The sequence below is a fragment of the Neomonachus schauinslandi genome, chromosome 12 (assembly GCF_002201575.2).
Source record: "Neomonachus schauinslandi chromosome 12, ASM220157v2, whole genome shotgun sequence".
Taxonomy (NCBI): domain Eukaryota; kingdom Metazoa; phylum Chordata; class Mammalia; order Carnivora; family Phocidae; genus Neomonachus; species Neomonachus schauinslandi.
In genome coordinates, this window is record NC_058414.1 from 86,446,966 (window position 1) to 86,473,569 (window position 26,604).

General features: G+C 36.6%; 1 protein-coding gene across 3 annotated transcripts in view; it reads left to right on the forward strand.

Annotated features, from left to right (window-relative positions):
- Positions 1–26,604, forward strand: part of EXOC4 (exocyst complex component 4) — a 747,671-nt gene that overhangs the window by 53,528 nt on the left and 667,539 nt on the right. For all 3 annotated transcript variants that reach the window (XM_021692997.1, XM_021692998.1, XM_021692999.2), the window contains exons 5-6: positions 6,228–6,337; positions 21,895–22,138. In XM_021692997.1, coding sequence (XP_021548672.1) covers positions 6,228–6,337; positions 21,895–22,138 — 354 coding nt within the window. The remainder of the gene's footprint in view (positions 1–6,227; positions 6,338–21,894; positions 22,139–26,604) is intronic.

A 26,604-nucleotide genomic window follows, 5' to 3' on the forward strand; every position in this document is an offset into this window, starting at 1 on the left:
AGAAACAGACAACTAGTAGATATAATAAGAGAGAGTTACATGGCTACATGGAAAAAATAATAAAAATGGTATTTGGAGGATATGAAACAAGACCTAAATAAATGAGGAGACCTTCCATGTTCTTAAAGAGATCAGTCCCAGTTATAGCCCAGTTGGGTTTTTTGAAATTGTCAGATCTGTAGTTCACATAGAAGAATAAATGAATAAGAATTATTTAAAAATATTGGAGAAAAATAATAAGGCCTTTCTTATCTAATATTAAAATACTATTTTAAAACTAATCGAAACAGTACAGGTATGCAATAGAAAATCAGATTGCTATAGCAAAACAGAATTTAGAAACAGATGCAGGATATATGGGACTTCAGTAATTTTAAACAATAATCCAAGTAAGTAGAGGGAATGAAGGCTATTTAGAAATTAGTGTTGAGACATTTGGCTAAAGAAAGTAAATTTAGATGCTTACGTATTACTATATGCAAAAAATACTAATTCAGTTTAAAAATAACATGATAAAACTTAACTAGCATTAGAAAAAATTAAGAGAATGTGTGTAGAAGAGGCTTTGTAGGCCCATATCCTACAAATATAGTACTGTATCATAAAAATATATGTAACAGGATATTCACTGGAACATTGTTGATAAAAACAACAATACACAACTTAGATGTTTATCAAGAGGCGTATAGTTAAATGAATTATGGCATATCCGTGGTATATAATTCTTAAATGAAGAGAAAGATGTCTTTGTGCTGATAGGGAAATATTGCCTTTTTTTTTTTTTTTAAAGATTTTATTTATTTATTCATAAGAGACAGGGGAGGGCAGAGGGAGAAGCGGGCTCTGTGCTCAGCAGGGACTCGATGGAGGGACTTGATCCCAGGACCCTGGGATCATGACCTGAGCTGAAGGCAGATGCTTAGCCATTTGAGCCACCCAGGCGCCCAATAGGGAAAGATTTCTAATATATATTCTTGGGTCCAAAAAAAGCCACTTGAAAAACAGTATATACAGGATGAACCTACTTGTGTAAGAATTGAGAGGATATGTATTTAAAAATGTATCCTTTATATGTAGACATAAATGTTTGTGTGTTTATAGAAAATTCCTGGAAAGATAGTGCTGACACTGATAAAAGGAATTACCTATGAGAAATGGAAATGGTGGGTGGGAAATAGGAAAGAAGAACTTAGGACTGTGAATGTATTCATCATGAGCATATATTGTTACTTTAATAGTAATACAATTATTGACGCTTTTGAATATTATTTTTATTTTTTAAAAAGATTTATTTATTTTAGAGAGGGGGGGATGGGAGAGGCAGAGGGAGAGGGCGAGAGAAATTCTAGGCAGATCCCCCACTAAGCATGGAGCCAGACAGAGAGCTCAATCTCACAACCCTGAGATCACAACCTGAGTTGAAACCAAGAGTCGGACGCTTAACCGACTGAGCCATCCTGAAGATTATTTTTAATGAAATGGCAAAATGCTTACTACTGACATGAAAACCTAGGATTTAAAATTCTATATAGGATGATCCAAATAGTGTTGAAAAAGAAAGTGCGTACATTTTTGTATGTATGTGTATGTGTAGGGGGGCAGGGATGGATAGACAGACTCTTTTCTGTCAAATGTTTTGAAAGGCACTACGTTATAATTATATTAGTAGATTATTTTTATTTTCTTAATATTTTTTAAAAACCTACAATACCTTTATAAGTTGATAAAATCAATAAAAAGTTATTTTAAGTTCATCCTTTTACTTCATGCATCCTGGGTTAATACTTGATTTGACCTTGTTTCCAGCCGCATGGATTTTGGTGTCCATATTTGTCTGGGGGCGGGGGCATAAAGATCGTCCCTGACCCTGTTGTGTTATTTGTTCCCTATTTTGTCTTCTAAAGTTTTTTCTTTTTGTGTCTGTTTTCTTTTCATCTTTCAGTTCTTTTTCTCTTCTTTTTTCCTCTTTGCCTAGATTTTAGTTTCACTTTATTTTGTATTACATGTCTTCACTCTTGATCTGTCATTTGAGACCATGACTGTTTTTGACTTTTAGACCCTCTGAATCATTCATTTTTCTTTCTGTATGTTCAGGCTGATCTTAGAACTATAGAGAATTACTTTGCCAGCCATTCCTGTTTCATTATTCAGTTAAATTTTCTTAGTAAGGGCATATTATCTTTGACAGCTATTTCTCAGCTCAGTTTGATTTAACAAACTTCTGTGAACATTTGCTCTTTGCCAGGTACTGTGCCAGCTGTGGGGGTTATAGAGGTGAGTCTGTTCATTGCTAGATATACAACTTAAAGTTCAGCTCACCTCTGGCAAGGTTTAGTTTCACAATAAAATCAGCCAAGGGAGCTGCCCCTGTCAATTTTGGACATATTATTATTATTATTATTATTTTAAATTTTATTTTATTATGTTATGTTTGGACATATTAAGTGAAGGAACAGAAATGAGTTCTAATTAAAAAGCAGATGTTTAATAAGCTGTTAGTACTTCTAACCCTTCTTAAACCCCCCCCCCCCACAAAACCCAAACCTTTCGTGGCTATTGAAGTCAAACGCATAGAGGTAGATCTTTACTAGATGGATGGATAGTTAATGGCCAAAAAGTCCTTAGGGTTATGGTGGTAGGGGTTGTTTTTGGTATAATTTGCTTTACAGTTTTCCTGTCTGCCACCCTGTGGTTAGTAAATAGCAAACCACATTCAATCGCAGTAAGCAATTAGTAATTTTGGGAGGACTATCTTATGCCAGAAAGTATTTTATGTACGTCACAGCTGTCTTTTACAACTTAGCTATGAATGACTAAATGGATTTAAAATAAAAATTTGTAATCATAGATATTTTAAAAAAACAATACTTTGTACCAATGTTTCTTCCAAAATAAAGCCAGTTCAGTGCGTTCAAATTAATTACAAACTTGATAAGAACAGTCTAATTTTGATTTTATTTTTTGCTTTCAAAAATACTTCCTCAGAGATATTCAGAACCCTTTGCAGGTACTCATACGTGTCCAACTTTATTTCTTCAGAAATGGAAACGGACGCACACACTATTTAAATGCAGTATTCTGTAATAGCACCTACCTTTCTGTTGAGCTTCATGTCTGTCATAACTAAATGAGTGGGTGTGCCTACTTTCTCTTGAACTCTTGAGACTAATTCCTTTCATAACAGAACAACAGAAACACCAAAAGTCATTTCCAGAGTTACTTGCCTTTGGGTTAGTGTTCACAAAGGAGAAAATTGAAGCCCAGGGGAAAATTTTAGAGAGATGAGTCTATGAAAATAGTCTTGCAGTAAATTGACTTTCTAAAAGTTTATTGATGGAGTGTAAGGGCCCTTCTGGCTCTGGTAATAAAGTCAGTAGGTTATGTTTTTCAAAGTTAAAATGGCAAGACATTTATCACCCCGTATTTAACTGAAACATACTTTTAGGTTAAAATTGAGAAAATAATTATAGGTTTCAATCTAAAGTGAAGCTTGTGCACATCTGTGTTTATAGAAGTGTGTATTATACTCACAGAAATACACATCACTACACACAAATATGTACTCATGGTATGACTTCATTTGTAAGCATGGCACACTTGCTCCTATATACACCTGAACTTCCCTGTTAATTGATACCTTCATCTATCAATGCTTTAAAAATAACTTCTCCATTTTTGTTATGGAAATATTTATGAAACATACTCTATATTTTCTCTATCATTTAGAATGGAAATGAACTGTTTTTTTTTTTGTTTTATAATTTTTTATTATGTTATGTTAGTCACCATACAGTACACCATTAGTTTTTGATGTAGTGTTCCACGATTCATTGTTTGCGTATAACACCCAGTGCTCCGTGCAGAACGTGCCCTCCTTAGTACCCATCACCGGGCTAACCCATCCCCCCCCACCGCCGTCCCCTGAACTTTTTCTTAATAGTGAGTAGCAGCGCTGTAAACATCCGTGATGATCCTCTGTCTCTTTGGGTTTGTGAATCTAGGCTAGAGAGGTGTATGGAGCCAGTTTTGCAGTTGTGAGTAACATGCAGGTCAGAGGATGAGGTGAGGTAGTCGAGGGAAAACCGGAGATGAGAGCAGTAGTCAGTATGTAAAAGATGACTGGATAAATCTGTGATCTTATTGATTTATAGACAAATCAGTAGACAAACTATTGTGACAAATCAGTGGATTTGAAGGCTGTTTCTTAAGATAGTTTATGGGTAAATAGGAACTAAACAGCCTTATATTGGAAGAAAAGAATTATGGGAACTCTGTCAGTTTAATTCCAGGTAAGTGTTACTTTTGTTACTTTTATATCTTATACTTGAGGTTTCGCATGAGTCTTCAAGTGATTCCAACAGTTGGAAGTAGGCTGTTTGGTTTCGCTCGTATCGCAGTCATACTTGGATCCTCAGCACTGAGCCCTGTGCCAGACACGTCGATGCTGCAGACTTGTTTGAGTCGTGATTCCTTCTTCCCTGTAGTAAGTGAGAAGGGGGACCTTAGTAACTGTCCGTTATCCTCAAGGCCTGGGACAATAGCTCACATGTTATTGGTACTTGATAAAAATAAACCTTAATTTTGCCACCACTGAGAAAAGCATCCAGTTCACAGCAAGCACCGACATATGTTATCTAGAGGCTGCCACAAACCTAATGTTTCCAAAGGCAAAGGGAGCAAATCATCCGTGGCTAGAAGTTCAGTCCCGGTTCTCAGTGGAAGCTGGGCTGGAAAGGTTTTTGGGTTCAACGATGGCTGAAGTGGAGAGCAGAAGAAGGAAAGGCTGGTCCAGAAGACGGACTTAGGAAGGAATGAGGCTAAAAGGATTGTTTTCTGGCATTTTGAAATTTTCTAAATGTAAACATTCCATATGCAAATAAACTCTGCTTCATGTAAAAAAAAAAAAAAAAACCTTAATTGATGATTTTGCCTTTCACCTAAGTTTCTTTTTCAGTTTTCTGAAAGAACATGCATACGTTTATTAGGTTAAAAATACACACGTACCTAGCACTGTGGATCCAAAAGGAGTGGTGGGAGGGAGATGGGGTATGTGACTGTGGGATGTGTGGATGCAGATGTTCACAGTGCACACGTCTTTCCCATTTGGAGAAATCTTTCCTTAAGGTGTAGTCTTGTCCCCGCTTCCCCCACTGTGCCTGCCCTCCCTTTATAACCCACTGTGAGAATCGCATCTGTGGTCAGCCACTGCTACTAATGATGGCGGTGGGACTGGGAAGAGGTGAGAACTATGGCTTTGACCAGTCTACCCTTGGAACTTAGAGAAGCTTTTCTGTTTTAGATGCAGTGTGATTAGATGATTTTGTTTGTTTGTTTGTTTCTTTTTTAAGTTTATTTTTTTTTAGTAATCTCTATACCTGACATGAGGCTCGAACTTTTGGCCCCAAGATCAAGAGTCCCATGCTCTTCCGACTGAGCCAGCCAGGCACCCTGTAGATGATTCAGTTTCTTGAGAGTAGAGCATAAGTTTGACTTGCCTTGGAATTGCCTACTTCTTTCACGTAATAGATGGCTATAAATGCGAATTAACTTGAAAATTCAATTGTTTTTTATAGTCTTTGTGCCATTTAAAATTAATGTGTTTATTCTGGAGATGATAAAGTTAATCATTAAGATGAGATACCTTTACGGAAAAGGTGAAATGGGTCATCAAATACTGAATTAACCTGTTTGAGTTCCTTAAATCATCTTTTATTGTCATGATTCTCAACTTGGTGAAATTTATGAACCTCTTTTAAAGAAAACTAAATGTAGTGAACTCCCAGACTATATCAAAAACTCCAGCTTGAAAAGCACAAGCTAAACAAGGCTTAACTACTTAAACCTTCTTTCAGTTATCATGATATGGTGACATTTGATCTTTCTTTGCTGATAAATTAATTTTAACGTAGGAACAGAGGAGGGTACTGAAATTGCATGGCATAATTTGGTGGTAAGGTAGTCTTCCAGATGATCCAGGATCTATTTACGCTGATGTTTTTAGACCCAGCTAGCATTGAAATAAAGATAAAAGTTTGAAAACTTGGAACCCTTAGGCTACATCTTTGTACCCCTCTCTGTACAGTCATCACTGGAAATACACTTGGAAAACACTTGCAATCACAGTGTACAAAGGGCTCATGCCAAAACGAAAGTGATAAGGGATGGGCAGGTAGTGGGACTTCAGCTGGTTTTGGAGAAAGTGGTAACTACCTACCTTTCCCTTTCAGCTCCCTTATAAAAGATGCTTCTCCTGTTCCTCTGATTGATGTTACAAACCTTCCTACTCCTCGAAAATTCCTTGATACCTCTCAGTTTTCTACTCCTGGAAGCTCAAGTGGTAAGTATTTAATTCTTTAGCCACTCACCTTCTTTTCATAATGTAGTTCCTCAGCAAAGACCTGGGGAAATCTGGGGGGTCAGGGTTGGGAGGTCCTGAGGTTAGTGCCTTGGAGCCTCTGATGAGCTCTGTGCCACCCTCAGAGGGAGTAAGATAGAAGATGACTGGTTGGGCCTGTTGCATTATCAGCTTTTAAACTGGCAGCTGAATCTGGCCTGCCTCCTGAATCCAGATGTAGTTACGCTTTATTTGATCAGAACTGTTGGTTTTTCTGAAGTTGAATTTGAATGCTTTTTGATGCAGAGAGTCTCTCCCTGCCCGCCCCCCCCCACCTCTTGTTTCTGTAGCTGCGGTACATGTTACATGCTCTGTCTGGTGCTTGAGAGCTTCTGAGTGTGTGCTCTAGATCCTGTGTCCTCTACACGGATACCTTGTATCTTCCAGCGCCGTCCCCACTTACACATGTCCCCGCATGTGGGTGTGCGCATGCACACATACAATGTACTTTCAGATCATATCCACAGACTAGCCATGTTTCTTCTTGGGCTACATAGTGTTCTGTTGAATAAGAGCCATTTTGGCCTATATTTAAAGTTGGAGAGGGAGGGTATGCTTTGAATCTGAACGCAGATTTAGGGGATTTCTTCAGGAATGGCTCAGACTGGGTGTCAGAGGGTTTAGCTGAACTTGGCTCAGATTGTCTCTGGGCCTCTGCAAAGAGCCTTCAACTATTGCAGCGCTGGGTTGAGGAGAAGGCGATGGGATGTTTTTCCTGAGAGGACCCATAGGTGCCTTTGTGTCACAGCTGAAGTCCTCAGTACCTTTTAAGGAATGAGTAATGTTGATTATCGTTGGCTTTGCAGGTATAAATTAGTTCTTACAGTTCTTTTCTAGTTCTATAGTCCTGTAGAGCTTGAAATAATGAAAAAGTGGAAAGGTAGAAAAATAATTTGGAGTCAATCAATACATTTTGTGTACCTAGTTGAAAGTGTTTCTTTTGAGAGCCTCACTATATATTGTTGTTGCTGAGGCACATTTAATTATTTTATAATATCATTTAATTAAGTTTAAGGGTTACTTAGGCTTGGAATCTTGAGGTTTATTGCTTTTACTATAGGAAAAGTGTAGAAATTATTTTGTAATAGATTTTATTGTTAGTCTATTTAATGATTCAAAAAACCCCACAAAAACAAAGTACTCAGAACACTTATGTTTATTATGACACTTTATAAGGTTTGTACTCAAGCCTCTTCCTGGAGCTAAAAAGTTTGCTTTGTCCTTCTTGCTGACGTAGTGTTGCGATTCTTTGAGTTTTGACACTTCTTCGAGCTGTTGTAGAGTGTGGAAGTATGAAACACCATTTATATTTATACTTTGTAATTCACCTCTTCCTCCAGGAGAAATTATCAATTGTTATATCTTCGTGATTTTATAGCGTGAGCCATTGTTGCTTACCTTCGTTATAGCAATTTAAGTAAATGTTGCCGAGTCAATGGCCAAGTGAAATAAAAATTTTAATTGTTTATGAAGAAATAATAGGGCAGGCGTTTTGCAAATGAAAAGCACTGTGTAAATGCCAAGTAAGTTGAAAAAATGCCAATCAAATTTCAGTAGAAACTAATTTTGCTACATCTATTATTTTTAATAAGACAGCTTACTCTTTGATGGGCACTTCTGTCAGGCCCTGTAGTTAGCATTTCTCACTTCGTGGAGTTCACAGTGACACTTTGCCTTTGGCAGTCTGTTCCTTCATTATTGGGGATGACTCTTGAAGAGCCGCGTGATAGTTGAGTAGAGGTGGAACCATCATGGGGACTGCTTGTACATAAGCTACAAACCTTTCTTTTTAGAAGGGCTCATTTCTTTGACTGTTTAAGGCTGTTGATCTCGTGATTTTTCTGTGGGTGACCGAAAGAGATGGTTGAAATATTACTGATTGAAATGCAGTAGGTAAGGTGTGTTTCGTGCCTACCATATGTAAAACAGTATTTTAAGTGCTTCGCATGAATTAGCTCAGTCCTTTAACAATCTTTGTAGGTAAGTACTATTCTAATAGCTCCATTTTACAGATGAGAAAGCCGGGGCCTAGGGGGGGTTAATAATTGGTTTAAGTTGACACAGCTGACAAGGAGTAGAGCTGTCATTTCAAGTAAGGAGCTGGGTTCCAGAATGCACTCTTCTAACCAGTTTTTTTTTTTTTTCCCTGCAAAAAAGCTAGGTATGCTCTGGGTTATTAGTTTTCTCTTGTTGCCACAACAAATTGTGACAATGTAAATTTATCATCTTACAGTTTTGTAGGTTAGAAGTCCAGTATGGGTCTGATTGGGCTAAAATCAAGGTGTTGGCATGGCCGTGTTCCTTCTGGAGGCTCTACAGGAGAGTTCATTTCCTTGCCTTTCACAGCTCCTAGGGGCTGCTACTTTTCCAGATTGTTGCCCTCTTCCTCTGTCTTCAAAACCAGCGACAGTGTGTCACATCCTTCTGGGGTCACATCTCTCTGACCCACCCTTCTGCCGCCTCCTTCCTCTTTTGAGGACTCGTGTGATTAGATTGATTCCACCTGGGTAATTCAGGCTACTCTGCCAGTTTAAGGTCCTTAACCTTAATCACATCTGTGAAGTCTCCTTTGACATGTGACATATTCACAGAGTCTGGGGATTAGGACATGGATATCTTTTGGGGACCGTCATTCTGCTTACCATATTCTGCAGTGCCTATTTTCTGACTTGAGTTATCTTGAGGAGCCAATATATAAAATTTTGACTTTCCTGAAATTATGTGTGAAGTCTTTTTAAATCATTGCAGTTCCAGTCTTAAGAACTATATTAATCTGGGTCACATTATTAAAGGGGGTTGTGTAAATGAGGAAGATGTAAATTATGTAGAGAACTGCATAAATGTTACTAAGTGCGTATAAAAGTGAGGCTGATGAAATACACTATAAATAAAGGGCAGATATTTTCTTATTCTTAATGAACAGTGAGTCCTGAGAGTGTTTTTGTGAAGTGCCCTGCAAGTCAGCCTTGAAAGTAATAGTCATTTTCAGCCAGGAATTTAACATAGGCTTTTAAAACTCCCCTCTCATCTTGTGAAATAGTAGGATGGAGGGTGTAATCCATTAGAACTGACATTTTTATAGAGAAAGTTCAAATAGGGAATCCCCGGATAGAACAGATCTCTCATTAGGGTGCCATAAATTTAGGTTGGAGGTGATTCCTGAGGACATTCAGATTATTATTAATTAAATAAGCATTTTGATTGTTTGCAGATGAGTCATTTTTCAAATGTCTTCTTTACAGGTAGAGGTGTGAGTGACTTACCTGTGAGATTTTCTACTATAGTTTACATGTTATGGTTTGCAAGACATGTTCCATCATTCAACTGATGGCAGCAGTCCTATGAGGTAGTTATGGCAGGTACTATTGTCATTATCATGATGATTATTTTTATATCTATCCCATTTCAGTCTGTTAAATACTTAAGTTATAAAAGTACAGAACTATAGATGTGTATGCACCATCCAATTAAAAAATATTTAATTACAAAATTTAAAATCAAGGCACAGGTTGGCAGAAGCAAGAAACCCATTAAGAGAAAAATGATTAGCATCCATTTAGCTTTCCTACACATTAGTGAGGAAAAGAAATGGCATCTTAAAGAACTGGACAAATGATGGGCAGTTTACAGAAGAGTCCATATACGTGGCAAGACTGGCATTTATCCAACAGAGGTTAAGTATCCAGAATATATAAAGAACCCCTGTAAATCAATAAAACAAGTTAATAAGCAAAAATATGCAAATGTAAACTATTAAAAAATAGGCATAAACATGAATAGGCAGTTTGTGTAGTAAATATACGAAATATTGCTTAATACTCTAGTTACTAATCAGGTATTATTTTTAAAACTCACTTTATAAATATATTCCATCCACAGAGGTTGAGTGATCAGTCCAGGTCCACCAGATGGTGATTGCTGGAAGGTAGCCTCATGCTGTTCCCACTCTAAATAAGTAAGAGATGTATTTTGCCAGCCTTTCTCCTATTTCTCATCAGTCATAGTATTTTGTAATGTACAGGAAACTAATGTCTAATTTAGATGTAGTAATTCAACTATAACTTAGGTAAAAGGATGGGAGAAGTGTGGAGAAAAGCCAATAATTGTAGTAAAATGTTGGTTTAAGCTTTTGGATTCCCAGTATGTCCTTTCATTTGGCAAACTGCCTTTGGAACGTTTTGACTGAGCAATTACTCCTGGGGTACACAAGCATTTCATTTGTGGCTTCTTTATTCATTTTATGCATGCTCCTGCTGGGATTGCTGTGAATATAACTATAATGAAACTGGACTTCTTACTTCCTTTCTTTTTGGTACCAGCATAGGTTAAGCAATAAAACCTAAAGAGAGCACAAATTAAATGATTTTTTTTTTCTTTTGCTGCTGTTTTCTCATGTGCATTTTATTTCATAGTCTTGTTCTGGGACTTGATACTTTCCTTAAAAATTTAGGATTTGATATTTAAATTCTCTCTACATGGAGTGGGAGCTATGAATCCTAACATAAAAGGAGATGAAATTTTTCTTCTTGCAACTCACATGTCTAGAATAGTGAAAGTTCTCCAAAACAAGGTGATGCCTTTTGAGGTACTTCTGTCCTGAGGTTGGGGCCTCTCTTGGCATTTTAAATCACTTGTTCCGAAAAGTATCCTTCTTTTGCTGTTAAGTATCTTGGTTGATTTCTATGATTAATCGTAAGTAGAGCTGAGGACTGTATACAAGGGAGTCAAAATGGAATTAATGGTTCAGATGTTTATAAATGTAAAAATAAAGCAAAGCCAGAGTTTGTTAGTTAAAATACATTTATTAAATATGAATATTATATTCATATATTGGAGATGAATATAACCATCATTATGTACTTTGATATTAATAAATCTTAATATTTTTCCATATTTGATTCAGATTCTTTAAAAAAAAATTTATGGGTACAATTGAAGCCCCCTATGAATGCATGAATTCTTCCTTTCCTCTCTCTTCTACCCTATTGATAACTACTGTTTTGAAATTGTTCCATATCTTTTTCCTGTGTGTTTTCATACTTTTACTGTGTCTATGTATGTATATATGTTGTGTATTTGTAAATATAGAAACAATACATATGATTTACATATTTATATATGTATATATTTGTATTATTATTATTTTTTTAAGTGAGAAAGCCCAGGGTGGGGACGTGCAGAGGGAGAGAGAGAGTCTTAAGTCGAGTCCAGTGCAGGGTTTGATCTTATGACCCTGAGATCATGACCTGAGCCAAAATCAAGTGTCGGACACTTAACTGACTGAGCCACCCAGGCGCCCCATCAGATAGCTTTTTAAAGTGATTGCACCAATGTACGATCTGAACTATGCAAGAACTTTTGTTTGTCTATTTCTTGCCCTTAAAATTGGCTTTGTTAAACTTTTAATTTTTGCAGATGGGTTTTAGTAAATCTGACAGGCCCTGTGTTTTTATTTTTTTAATTATTTTAGTTTGCATTTCTGAGGTTTCTAGTGGCATTGAGAATCTTTCCATGTATATGAACCATTTGGGTCTCTTGTAAATTGTCTATTGTTTGCCAGGTTTTTATTAGGCCATTTCTTTATTACTGTGTATAGAGTTAAGTGGATGCTGATCATTTTTCTGTTTTTCCACCCATCCCATATAGTTAATCAATTTCATGAGTTTCTGGCTTATTCTTCCTGTGTTTCTTCTTAAAAAATAAGCGCATATATATATCTCTAATACCTCTCTTCCATGAAGGGGAATTTTACTTTAGATACTCTCTTATATTTTGCTGTTTTCACTTTATATCCTGGAAATCACTCCATTTTAGTTTATATAGATTATGCTTTATTATTATTATTTTTAACACTTGCATAGTTCTCCATTATGTTGATTTTTCATAGCTCAGCCACTCTCTTATGTATGGTACCAGCTTACATGGTACCACGAGTGTGTGAGAGTGCTCGTTTTCCCCACAGCCTTGCCAAATAATGTGTTGTTATACTTCATATTTATGCCCATTTGATAGGTGAAAATGGTATCACACTATTGTTTAATTTGCATTTCTCTTATGAGTCAGTTTGAACAAATTTCTATAAGGAAAATTTAAAGCCCATTTTAATTTTTTTGTGAATTGTCATTGTCTTTTGTCTGCTTTTTTCTATTTTATCTTTAATAGATCTCTTACTGTGCTGTATATTAATGGACTTCCTAATATTGAACCAATTTTTCATTTCCTAGAATAAATGCCTCTTGATAATGGTGTGTTACTTTCTCAGTGTGGTGGTGAATTCTGTTTGCTAATATTTTACTTAGAATATTTGCATCGATGTTTATAAAGGATATTAGCCTACAGTCTAAGTCATATCAGATTTTGCCTTCAATATAATAATTTGCTTCATAAAAGGAATTTGGAAGTTTTTCTTCGTTTTCAGTGCTCTAGAACAATTTATGGAGCATTGGGGTTCTCTGATATTTGAAGGTTAGGGAATTTCCCTGTGAAAACATTTGGATCTAATACTTTTTCATATTTTTGCTTTTTAAAATTTTCTTTTTTCCTGTGTAAATTGTTCTCTTTAAGCATTCTGTCTCTATTGGGATCAATTTTAATAATGTGTGTTTTTCTAGGAAATTACTGATTTTGTTTAATTTTCAATTTTATTTATACAGAGGTCAGTATTTTCTTATGATTTTGAAATTTTTTCTCTTTTTGTCTTTTTATTTGCACTATCTCCCTTTTCTTGATCAAAGTAGCTGGTGGTTTGTCTGTTGTGTTAGGGTTTTTTGTTTCTGTTTTTAATTTTCAAGAAATAACCAGTATTTTGGTTATTGGTCAGGGTTATTCTTCTGTTCTCTGCCTCATTTTCTCCTTTTATCTTTATTTCCTTTTTCTGTGCTTTCTTCTGGTTTATTTTTTCTTCTGATCTAGACATTGAAGTCATATATTTTAATTCTTTCATTTTTACTGATAAAAGTGTTAAATGAGAGGAATTTTTCTCAACACTTTAAATGCTTCCCATAAACCTTGATATTTAGTTTCCATTATCATTTAAAAAATATTGCCTCATTTCATTTTGTATTTGGATGAAAATCCAGTGTTTTTAAAGATTTTATTTAGTAGAGAGAGAAAGTGCATGAGCCGGGGTTGGGGAGGTTGGGAGGGGCAGAGGGAGAGGAAGAGGGAGAAGCAGACTCCCCACTGAGCAGGGAGACCAATGGCTGCAGAGCTCCATCCCAGGACTCCGGGATCAGGACCTGAGCTGAAGGCAGACGCTTAACCCATTGAGCCACCCAGGCGCCCCTTGATGTAGTGTTTTTAATAGAAGAATTTTACACTCAAGGATGAAAGGGTCTTTGTGTTTGTTCTGTTTCTCTTAATCCTTTCTAGCTTTTTTGCATTTAATTCAGAGTATTGTTGATAATACTTTTACTTCATGGAACTTACATTTTCTTTGTGACAATACATGATCAGTGTGAATGTCCCATGGGTACTTGAGTAAAAGGTACATTCTTAGTTATCAGGTGTAGAGTTGATATATATCCATAAGATCTGCCATATTTATTGTTTAGGTCTTTGATCTCCTTCTTTTTTTTTTTTGTTTTTTGTGATGTATTCAAGTTTTCTATTAGTGGGCTTTCCCGTGTCTCTACCTCCCTTGTAGTTTTTGTTTCAAAATGGTGGCTGCTGTTTAATTTGGTATATAAATATTTGTAAGTGTTGTAGCCTTATTGCGAATTGTGGTGTGCGGTATTAAAAGATGCCCTTCGTCATCATGGTTAATGCTTTTTGATTGGCATCTTTTGTTCATTCTATATTTCTAGCCTTTCTAAATCACTGGTTTTGAGATCTGTGTATAGCATATTGTTGGGCCTTGCTTTGTGACTCAAATTGAAAATCCTATTCTTATAATAGGTGAGTATGATCCATTGATGTATATTGATAAGACTAATGTTTTGTCTTAGCTCTATCATAGTATTTTATAAATATGTATATTTGCTGTGTTTCTTTTTCTCTGAGATACTAATTCTTTGCTGCTTAATTTAAACAATTTTTTTTGTTGTTGTTTAAGAGGTGTTTTTTCCCCCCTAGCAATTGTCTTTTTAATGTATTTAAAAACTTAGAAAAATGCTCTTAGTCCCTTTTTAATGCTTTAATCTTTCACTCTCACATTTCTGTTTTTGTGGATATCTTTAATCCCCATCTTTTGCCTAAGTAACAACATGACTTCATTTTCCTTTCTTTTCTGCCAGTTTTTAGTTGTGTTTTTTACTTTTTATTTTTTATAACGTTCTTGTGTTAGCTGTCTTCCATCCATACCTGCCACTTGTGATTTTGTCTTAAATCTACACTTAAATTTTTTAAATGCTCATCATCAATATTTTTTGCTGAAGTTTTTCCACTCATCTCTTGGCTTATCAAAAGGTTCCTTAAGAAAGGGCTCATGGGTGCAGAATTCCTTTAATAGGTGCTTTTTTTCTCTTTTTTCTTTTCTTTTCCTATAGTCTTGGTACTTAAAGGACAGTTTAGATGGGTATAAATTCCTTAGTTTACAATTTTTACTTCCTGATTTTCTTTTTTTGTTTTTTATAAAATGCTATTTCATTATTGTCTTCCTTTGTGTGTTTTATGAAAATTCTTTTATTTTTTTTAATTAAAAATTTTTTTATTTACATTCAAGTTGGTTAACTTATAGTTTATTATTAGGTTCTTGGTGGAGTTTAGTGATTCATCAATTGCATATAATACCCAATGCTCATTACAAGAGTCCTCCTTAATGCCCATCACCCATTTAGCCCATTCCCCACCCACCTCCCCTCCAGCAACCCTCACTTTGTTCCCTATAGTTAAGATTCTCTTGGGGTGCGTGAGTGGCTCAGTTCCTTAAGTGTCTGCCTTTGGCTCAGGTCATAATCCTGGGGTCCTGGGATTGAGCTCCATTATCGGGCTCCCTGCTCAGTGGAGAGCCTGCTTCTTCTTCTCTTTCTGCCACTCCACCTGCTTGTGCCTGCTTGCTCTCTCTCAAATGAGTAAATAAAATCTTAAAAAAAAAAAAAAGTCTCTTATGGTTTGCCTCTCTCTCTGATTTCGCCTTATTTTATTTTTCCTTCCTTTCTCCTATGTTCATCTGTTTTGTTTCTTAAATCCCACATATGAGTGAAATCATATGGTATTTGTTTTTCTCTGACTTATTTTGCTTAGCATAATACCCTCTAGTTCCATCCATGTCATTGCAAATGGCACGATTTCATTCTTTTTGATGGCAGAGTGATATTCCATTCTGTATATATATCACATCTTCTTATCCATTCATCTCTTGATGGACATCTGGGCTCTTTCCATTTTTTGGCAGTTGTGGATATCTCTGTTCCAAACATTGGGGTTCATGTGTTCCTTTGAATCACTATTTTTATATCCTTTGGATAAATACCTAGTAGTGCAACTGCTGGGTCATGGGTATTTCTATTTTTAACTTTTGAGGAATCTCCATGCTGTTTTCCAGAGTGGCTGCATCAGTTTGCCTTGTTTGCCCTTGTAAATTGTGATTCTGTAGACCTTGATGACTTTTTAACTTAGAAACTTAACAGTTGTAGTAGGAAATGCCCTGGAGTTTGTTTGTTTTTTGGATGGCTAATTTTCCCAGATACCCAGTGGGCTCTTTCATTTTGTAGATTCAAGACTTTTTTTCTTTATAATTTTAAGTAATGTATTGTTTGTTTTTCTTCTAATATGTGAACTTTTTCTTTGCCTGTCTTCCATTTCTACTACTTTCTCTTTGGTCTTTATACTTCTTACTTTATATCCCTTTTATTCTCTATTGTGGTTCCCTGAATTTCCTTAATACCCTTTAGAAGATACTCATTTGAGTCTGTTTTCTCTTGGGTATTTTATAATTTATTCTTCCTGTCTGAAATGATAGCCGTTTTTTCCATGATCTCTTCTCAGTTTAGTCCATTTTCTTCTCACCTTTCCTTTATTTGTCCATGTCTGTTCTTAGTTTTGGGATTCTGACTCAAGGTGACTTTGTATCCCCAAGTTCTTGTTTGAATATATTTCTTCCATTTGGAGTATTGTCAGCTAATTTTCTTGTGCTTCATGGTAGTTTTGTTGCAGGGAATTTTCCTCTGTTAATGTGTGTTAGATTTTTTGACACTCCCCCCTGCCCCCCTCCCCCCCCCCATATACCTTCATACGAATTTGTTCATGTTTTTCTGTTTTCTTTTTATGGGTTTGGGGTGTTTTACAGAATTCCTAGCTCATTGGCTCCCTCTTCTGTCAGCATAGCAGAATCCAAATACTTGAGTGGATTATTGTTTTGACAGTAGGAGAAAGTTGTTCTCAGAATTTTGACTCTCTTGTGGGATTCTGAATTTTCCCTTTATGCTTCTTTCTCCCTTCACTATCCAGTAGCCAAAGGGCATTTCTCTCTTCCCTTTGTCTTATTTCTCCCAAAGAAGCTGGAGATCTCAAATACTGCTCCTGCAAATTGTCTGCTTTTAAACTCTCTTCCCTTTAGTCCATGCTCTCATCTCTTGGATACTTTTTGAGTATTTTGAAACTTAGGGTGGACATAGTCTTTTTTAGAAGATAGTTGTAGATCAATCTTAGGATCATCACTAACCCCCTTGTCTCTTCATAGTTCTTCAACAGCCTGCTTTTGCTTGCAACAAAGCCTTGTGGCAGAGCAGGGGTCAGGCAGGAGCCTGGGAGATCCATTGCTGGGATTAGGTGTTTTTTTTCTTATTTTTATTTACAGTTGTTGTGAATTTTGGGCCATTTCTGTCTTCCAGGTTATCCTGAGGGTATGATTTGTATGAGTTTTGTTTGTTCTTCTGGTTTTTCTAGTTTGTTTTTGGAGGAAATAAGGAGAAATGGGGACCTAAGTAACTACCGTTGTCTCTAGCAATCCAGGAGTTCCTAAAGCTAGAAGTTTTAAAAGTACATTTGTTTATTTTCTTGGGGGTTTCTTTTTGTGTTTTGATGTCTTATTACCTCATTTAATATGCACAGTTGTGTAGATAATATTTTATTTCCATTTTACAGGTGGAAAAATTGAGGCCCAGCAAGATTTAATGACTTGAGAGAGATTTACCCAGTTAGCATGTGGTAGAGTTGGTAATCAGATCTCAAGTCCTATGATGCCCAGCTCTTCCTCTTTTTTTCTTTCTCTTTTTATTACATCGTGCTATCTCTTTAGGCGCTTGAACTTACAAAGCCTAACACATATTATTGAATATTAATATAAACTATCAATTTGTTCATCTGTTCCTTGTGTCTTCTCTTATCCTGTTGCCCTCTTAAAATTGTTAGTAGCCACTTCTCCACTGGTGGCTACTTCTTGACTTTCAAAGATGCATCCTCCTTGCTCTACAAGAGATAATGTACTTATGTTAAGTGCTGTCTCAAGGGAAACTGAACAGGTGTCATTTTTGTTTTTATAGTCTACCCTGTTTTTTTTTTTAATAGTCTACCCTCCACTCTACCTTTCCCCGAAACATACCATCATTTCCCCCTTAGCCCACTTTCACTTATGGGCGGACCAGCGCACATTCATTGTGCTTTCAATGTCCACCTCCGAGTTGTAACTATTCCTGTGCTGAGACTGTAAAAACCCCTAGCTTCATGTAAATGATAGCCCCTAGTAGCAGAGTTGGCAATAGCTTTTGGCAGCCTCCTTTCAGGAGTAGGGTGTTATATTGTCTGTAGTTTCCTTTAAAGTAATTTAATCTGCACCTCAGGGGTGCTTAGTTAACATTTTTGAAGTACCTTAATCAGGAATCCACACTTCAGGGGTAGTTAGTTAACATTTGAAAGACCCTAATCAAGATTATATACTCCAGGGGCAACCAGTGCATCAGAGACTGCTCTCTCAATCTGTACCAGTGGGTGCGTTAATTAGAATAAAAGATGTTAGAGGTAATTTTTCATTGGTAAAACGAATGGTATTTAAGATAAATAGTTGACCAGGTATCTCCACTGAGACATGAATGGAAGATAAGGATTTGATGAGGCCAGAAGCATACGTAGGTCTAGAGCTTGATTTGGTCCTGCGCTTGTAGCCCTTGGTGTGGGGGATTTGTCAGCTCATCTGGCCAGTGGTTGCATGTGAAGTCTCTGTAACACCCCATGGGCTAGACCTTGCCCGCCTTGGCCTGCTTCTTCACACAGAGGTCTTTGGACACATCCTCTGGCTCCACTCCTTTTTTTCTATTTCTTGTCCACAGAGGTGTTACTCTCAGTTTTGAACCAGACTATTTCTTCATAACTTCTTAGTTTCTATTTTGTGTATAACTGTGTTTTGGGATTGACTATCTCAACTATGAATTTATAGTGCCATTTTGACCAGAATTATTGTTAAGTGGTCACTTTCTTATTTTCTATTTGAGAGTATTGTCACTCTTCTGAGGCCAGATTCCCATCTGTGGGGGCAGCATTGTAGATATGTAATTCTCTTGGTACTTTATTGGGTTAATTAGGCCTGGTGATTTTTTTTGAAGTCTCCTTTTATATTGAATACTGTTCAATAGTGACACAGTTCTCCTGTTATATAGACATAGTGTTCTTGAATACAACATGTAAATGAAGTTATGTATGTAGGTCGAAATCAGATATATCATATTTACAGACTTTAGTTACCGTGCATAGTATAAAGCATGACATTTACCAGGAGTTTCTATGGTAAATGCTACCGTTATCTCTTACAATTTAACATGCATAAATGTTAAGTTAAATAATGAAGCTTATTCATGACAAAGTTAAAGTGTATCACCAGGGTTCTTGTGCAGATTTGATGACGTGTGTATATAGCCATGGTGTGTGTTACTAATATTTTCTTACCAAACGTACCAAGAAAAGAAAGCAGTTATGGACTGGTCTATGTTGCTTCCTGTACTCACTGGGAAACAAAAGGTAGTTTTCTTTTATAGAACACTTACCTGCTTAAATGGATTTTTCACTTTATCTGTTATTTTTTTTAAATGGGCTATATATAATCTAGGTGCACATAATTAGCTATAGGCCATGGAGCCAGAGATGTATAGATTTACTCTAAGTTGATATAATCATGGAATTGTGGAGCTTGAAGGGACTGGAGATACCATCTAGTTAATTGTTTCATGAGTCCCGAAGTGTCTTAGTTAAACCTTCATGAATCCATGCTTAGCCTCAAACCATAGACATGATTTATATCCATTTAGGCATGTATACCTACACATCCATATCTTCCTCCTTCCTTCCCTGTCTATGCATGTAATAAGGAACAATTGGGGCCAATAGGATTTTAGTAGTAATAATGGGGAAGAACATGAAAATCTTAATATTTAGCACTGTCCTGCCAGTGACGGTCTTCAAAACAAGGTTCAAGAAATCCTCACTTGATAAGTATCTTCAGAGCAAAAAGATAAGAGAGAACTGGGTGAGAGAGTACAGTATTTCTAATTATAAAGTGTTCTAAAACCTGCACGGTGAGTACTATATCATTATAGATACAAGGGAATGATTTGGTGTTTAGTTGTTTGGAAGTATGTACATTTTGTTCTAATTGTGGTGTGAGGCCCTTACTGAATTTCAGCTACATTATTTTTGTACAAGACTTTTTCCATAAAGCACCAATAATTCTATCTGACCTTACAGGTTTTTGAAATTATTGGACTAGTCTTCATGGTTGATTATATTATCCTTTTAAATTGCCTTTTAATTTTCAGCTGATGTAAGTGAAATAGATAATATAAATTAATTAATATTGGATCTGTTCAGTGTTTATGCTCTAGGAGATTTCAGGAGACAAACAGATAAGGTTCTAAACAAATGTGCCATTTGGGGCTGTGGCATTTTATCATTCATACCTTGCTTATTTGTCATTTTTTAATAGGCTCTCTATCATATTAGTGCAAATATAAGTAGCTATATGCCACACCATCTAGGGGCTCATGGATTTAACTATGTTTATCTCCTCACCAGTCACTCTTGCGGTAGATGCTTGCGACACACAGGTGGCCCTTTGCTTGTGTCTGTTTGTGACTCATATGTGCTCTTTTGTGAAGATCATTTTCTCTCAGTTAAATTTCTATTACTTTTTTCCCTGCCTGAAGCTCTGCTTATAGTTGTGCTTCATTGCTTCTCCCCCCCCCCCACCCCCCACCCCCTAACATGCTGAATTTAGATGGCTCCTTGGCTGCTAAGTATTTCTCTCTTCTTGTTGCTGGGATTTGGGATTTGTTTTGCCGGATGGAGGAATTCTATGGCCTGAGGGGTCTAGTTCTTAATGAATAAAATAAAACCAGTAATTAAAATGTCTATTCTTGGAATGTCACATTTGGAAATATCAGTGCCTTTTGTTTTTGATTTTTTTTATTATTTTAACATTTTTTATTATGATAAAATATACATAATGAAAAATTTACCATTTTAACCATTTTAATTATACAATTCAGTGGCATGATTTTTTTTTTTTGCCATCAAAATTGTCATCTTCAGAGGCTTAAGCCACCTTGGTTCTACTCTCACTTTACTAGTATTAAACTTTTTTAAATGGAATACCACGTCATCAAATGTCTTCCATGTTGCAAAGAAGATCCTAGGAATTTGATCATTCTTCTGGCTTTTACTCACTTTTGCTTTATTCTATCTTAAGCCAACCATTTTTAAAATGAGATAGTTATTTTTGGGTATTTTGGGGCACGTATTTGTGTGTATGTGCATTAGTTTGAAGGGAAGGCCTATGGTTTTCAGTAGATAACAGAGGTCTCAGATCCTCATCCCTGCCTTTCCCCAGCTCCTCAGTGGGAGATAAGAACCACTGTGCTAGGCTGTCTTCTTCCAAAATCAGGTGCTTGTGATGAAAGCTGTAGGCTATAGATGTACAGAGACTTTTGACATATAAAATTACTTCTCAGAAAACTAACATGGATTAGCAAGACCTATTTTCAGGAGAGTGTGTTATGGTAGACCTGTGTTTAAAGAAAAGTAGAAGGTGGTTCTTTTGTATTTATGAAAAGTCTTCATTACTCTTTTCCTCAGTCTTGTCTCACGTTGCACATGCTGTTCTTCATTTTTCTTCATTGCTTGTTGTTTGTTTTAACTAATTTACCTTGTTTAACTTATCTCTTTTTATCAAGTTACTTATCTTTTCTAACTATTAAATAAGAGTTTTGTGACTGTGGTCTGGCTCTTTAGAATTCTCCTGCAGCACCCAAGTATGGCATTTTATCAACAGCGAATGCTTAATAAATGTCATGAACTGACTGGCTCATTGTAGAAGTGGCTGTCTGTGGAAAACTTTCTGTGATTTGCTTGTTTTTAATGGCTTCCACCTCTTATTTTAACTGATGGATATGATTTGAGGAATATAAGTGTTACTTTGTGATTCTTCGTCACTATGTAAATATAATTTAATCAAATTTAATTGAAAAATCTTCTCTAATTCCTTTAAGGGAGTTATCAAAGCTTTGATCCCATTTATTCAACCCATTCTGTTTTTGAATCTTGTAATGGAACCTTTTTCTTTTCTTTTTTTACAGTAAGGGAGATTAACCTGCAGGATATCAAGGAGGATTTGGAATCGGATCCAGAGGAGAACAGCACCCTTTTTATGGGCATCCTCATCAAGGGACTGGCCAAACTGAAGAAGATTCCAGAGACCGTTAAGGCGATCAAAGAACGCTTGGAGCAGGAGCTACAGCAAATTGTGAAGAGGTCTACAACCCAGGTGGCAGACAGTGGCTATCAGAGGGGAGAGAACCTCACTGTGGAGAACCAACCAAGGTAAATGGGCATGCAGTTTGTTGTTTTGAGAATTCTACGTTTTCTAGGATGGGGGATAGGTGAACAACTTCTGTTGATGTTATTTCTTGAACTTGGGCTACTAGAGCCCATATGAACTCAGATTGCTGAAAATAGCTGAATAGGCATAATTCAGCTGGTTTTTGATATAGTTGAGAAGTTTTCAAGCATATTGTTCATACTCAAATAAAAAAATGTAGTTATTGAATATTAAGTACTAAGCATATTCAAGGCATTTATGTATAGTATCTCATTTAACTCTCACCACCACTTTATGAGCTACTTATTAGTATCTACATTTTACAATTAGGGAAACTGGGGCTCAGAAACTAGTAATTAGTTCAAGGTCACAGAAAAAGTGGCTGGCCTTGGAGTTGAATGCATCCCTATGGTCTTTTCTCTGTCCTATGCTTTCTTCTTTAATGTGTGGTGATATTTGCCAATAAGGCAAATAGGTTTCAGGAATTCCTATATCTATTTAAAATAGCTAATAGGATTTGGATTTCATAATTCTTGTTTTATAAGGGGAAACTGAAATTGTACTACAGTTCTAACTCTGTCTTGACTCATACACTGAGAGATCATGTCTGCCAAACCAGAGTTCCGGGCATAATAGACTAATATCACTTGACCATGGGATAAGATACTTGAAATTGAGGCTTTTCTGGAAAATCCAAGATATACTCTACACAGGTCTCTGTTCTCTCCCCACCCCCTTCTCTGCTGTTCCCCCCCGCCCAACCCTCCATGTTTACCAGGGATTGTCACAGTGGCGTGGGGGGAAAGAAACCAGTGGAAACTGCAATTTCATGTGAGAACAGAGGGCAAAGTGGAGCAGGTCTTCTCAGTTGCTCAAATAATGTAAGTTCCTGGGAGATGCCAGACAGTGTGTAGAAGGGATCATAATACTGTGGACCTGTTGCTAAGGGAATTCTACTGTTTGTACGTAGGACTTAAAAGTTTTTTTTTTTTTTTTTTTTAAAGCAAATAACAAATTTAAGGAGAAAGAATAGCTTACTTAGAATTCCTCAGACTTTATATACTTTGGAAAAATTAATGTGTTCTATTTGTATTTTCTATATTCTTTGATATATCTAAATAACATTGATTTTGATTATACTTTAAAACTCTTCAAAAATTAATTCCCTTGAAAACTTCATTCAAAAGTGCAGTTGGTATGGGGTGCCTGGGTGGCTCAGTCGGTTGAGTGTCTGGCTCTTGGTTTTGACTCAGGTCGTGATTTCATGGGTGATGGAATCGAGACCTGTGTCGGCCTCTGCACTCAACGGGGAGTCTGCCTGAGGGGTCTCTCCCTCTGCCCTTCCCCTCACTCTCTCTAGGTCTCTCTCTTTCTCTCAAACAAATAGTGTTTAAAAAAAAATGCAGTTGGTGAAGAAACCATCTTCCACCCATCTCCTGCCATAGATCATTTCAAAGCACATGTTTTGATGGGTTTTGGAGTCAAGCAGACCTGATTTTGAATGCCAGCTCTATAATCTGAAGAAAATAATCCTATCTTAGAGGATTGCTTGCACCAGGTGAGGTCATGATTAGAGTTTAGTAGAGTAGCGCCAGTAAGAACTATTACATGCCTACGTATATATGAACACACATGTTTATTTATTCTTGCTTCCTTCCTGAACTTCCATGTTCTTTGATCACTCACATTGTGATCCAGAGAGGCTGGGGAATGGTTCTAAATTGAACTTTGCTTTTCTTCTTTCTTTGCCTGGTGCCTGGATTTCCGTGAAGACCTTTTGCCTCCTTACTAATGAACACTCCAGAATTCTGGCTTGCTATTTGCCCTGTGCTGCAAGTCCCTAGGTGAATACACTGAACTTTCATAGGGAAATAACATGACTATAGTGTATATTGGAAATAAAACTAAAGGGCACGGATCAATAACTTTTCTGCAAATCTCATTACAGTACCCTTAAAAGCAATGTGTCTTTCATAGGATTTTGACTCCTTCCTCTTCTGTTCCCTAAGCCCCTTCCAGAATTCACAACTGGAAATTACAGCTGTAGAAGCAGAAATTCAGCATACTGCCCCAGGAAATAATAAATGTTTCTCTGTGAGGAATGAGTTAGCAGAAGGGTTTTTCCCCCACTCTTTAAGTTTTTTTTGTTGTTGTCAGTATTTAGAGCTTTTGTAGGAAGGATATATTGGACACTGGCAAGTGAACATGCTGCTTCTCTTGGTTTCATGTGTATAACATCCCATTTTATAAAATGTACAAATCTGAAAAATTGGGCCCAAACTATTAACAGATAAAGTAGTCCAGAGAAAGCAAATATTTGGGGTGAACCACTCTTCTTGAAGATCAAAGATTAAAGTCTTGGGCTGTGATTCCAAATGACTGATAATTTTGAGCTAGTCTGTGGTGGCACTGTGCTTTCAAATGCCTTAAAACTCACAAATTAATGACCTTGGAAATGTCATTCAAAAGTGATTGGCATTGTTGCTTCTAGAGGCTGAAAATTTTAGAAGGGATATTGTCAGATTATCCCTTGAAGCTTGCATGGTATTTTGTGTTCATCAAACTGTACTGGGATGTGTTAGTGGCATTTATTTTAGAAAGAAGTCAAGTCATAATACTTCATATTATTTACCACTCAAGGAATCTTATGCTGCAATACAAGAATCTGTTTTTCTTAAAGTTGGAGTGTAGGCAAAAAGAACTATAAATCCTTTTTTTCCCCAATATGCACATTCTTTCCCTCACGCCCCAGTGAAATAACCTCTTCTAAATCATTAGCATGTAAATGCTACTCTGAGGCAAGATACCAGTACTGTAACTTTCCTTAAAAGTTTCATTGTTCAACATCATCTTATTAAATATATTCTGGTTGTGATGCATTGCAAGCCTGTTTTCATTTGTCCTTATGTAAAGAGAATTAATGTGGTGTGCTATTTTGCTAGAAAAGAAGGAACCAGGCTAGTAAATTGTCATGCTTCACTTCCTGCAGAGCCAGAATACTCTCACACCCAGTTTTTAAAAATCACTTTGGTGACCCACTTATTTTGACATCGCCCCCCCCCACTCCCCCGGCTCCCAACTATCTGTTGTCTATAGGAGAAATAGTCTTTCTTTTCATTCATAATCTATGAAGTGTCTATAAACCTCTGCTTACTATTAAAGAAAAATATTCAAATACTGTTGCCAACTCAGGATAAACTTGAGAGCAACATGTGCTTTACTAATCTCCCAGAACCTCCTGCTACCCATAATTTCCTCAGGAAGACAGGCAGTGTTTTCAGTTTCAGATGGCTCATGTGGTCTGCAGTCTGGGCAGCTCTTTACCAATTTCTTCATCTCCTGCTGCCTAATGACTGCTTCTTTCCCAAAATCTAGCTCATGAGCACTTCATAGCAATTTTTGTTCCAAGAAGCTGGAAGAAGTTCTTTAATAATTAACAAATAGGAAAAGCATGAGGAAGAGGTAAGAGAAATAAAATCCTCTCCAGGTGCAGTATCAAGAATATGGAGGAGAGAAAGACATGAGAAAAGACAGTGATTGGCAGGTGGGAGGCACCTCTTCCATCTATTTGAAAATGGGCCCCTTTAAATGTAGAGGCAGCAAATCATTGCAAGGGGGAGGTGCTGGAGGGCTGCTCAGCTTTGGTAAAAATGCTGGTCTTGAAAAGGGCAGAAGGGATTGAATGAGTTGAAACCATGGCTGCTATGGAAACCCTTTTTTCTTTTGGAAAGAGATCATTTTGCCATGTTTCTTCATCTTGGTTAGGAATGACGGAAGATTAAGTGTCTGATCTAAAAGGCAGAGAACATTACATGTTCTTTGCCCACTGGGATATTAAAGATTTGTGGAAAACACAAGAAAGAAATATGCTTTAATGCCAAAAGTAGTTGTGTTTGGATAATGTAGATTTTTCCTCCCTTTCTATTTTGTAACTGTTATTAAGGTCTAGTGAAAAATAAATTCATTATTTAAGAATTCAAATACCAAAGTTATTTTAATAGAAGAAATCATTGAAAATGAAAATGCCTAATGGGGGTAACAGTGTGGAAAAATGTAATTAATACCTGTTTGGAGACCAACAGGATCTTGACCATTAGATTACTTTCTATGATATATGTGTGTGTTTGGTTATCTTCTAACTGCTTTTAGAATGGAAGCCTTGAAAGTGAATGAGTTTGGCTTGCTCAGCACCCTATCTCCAGAATGTAGCACAGTACCCACCTGACCCAATATTTGTTGAGTGAAAGAATGAATTCCCAGATATGTTGAATATCTACCATGGACCAGACACTGGGCTGAAACGCCAAAGAAATAAGGCATAGTCCCTGTCCTTAGAGAGTTTAAAGTCCAGAGAGGAAGAAAGGCATTAATCAAAGAACTTTTCAATAAGTATATTAGTTTATTATGCTGTTCTTTTTCCTTTTTAAAATTTGAAATTTTCAATAATACAGGGTTCAGATAATGTTTA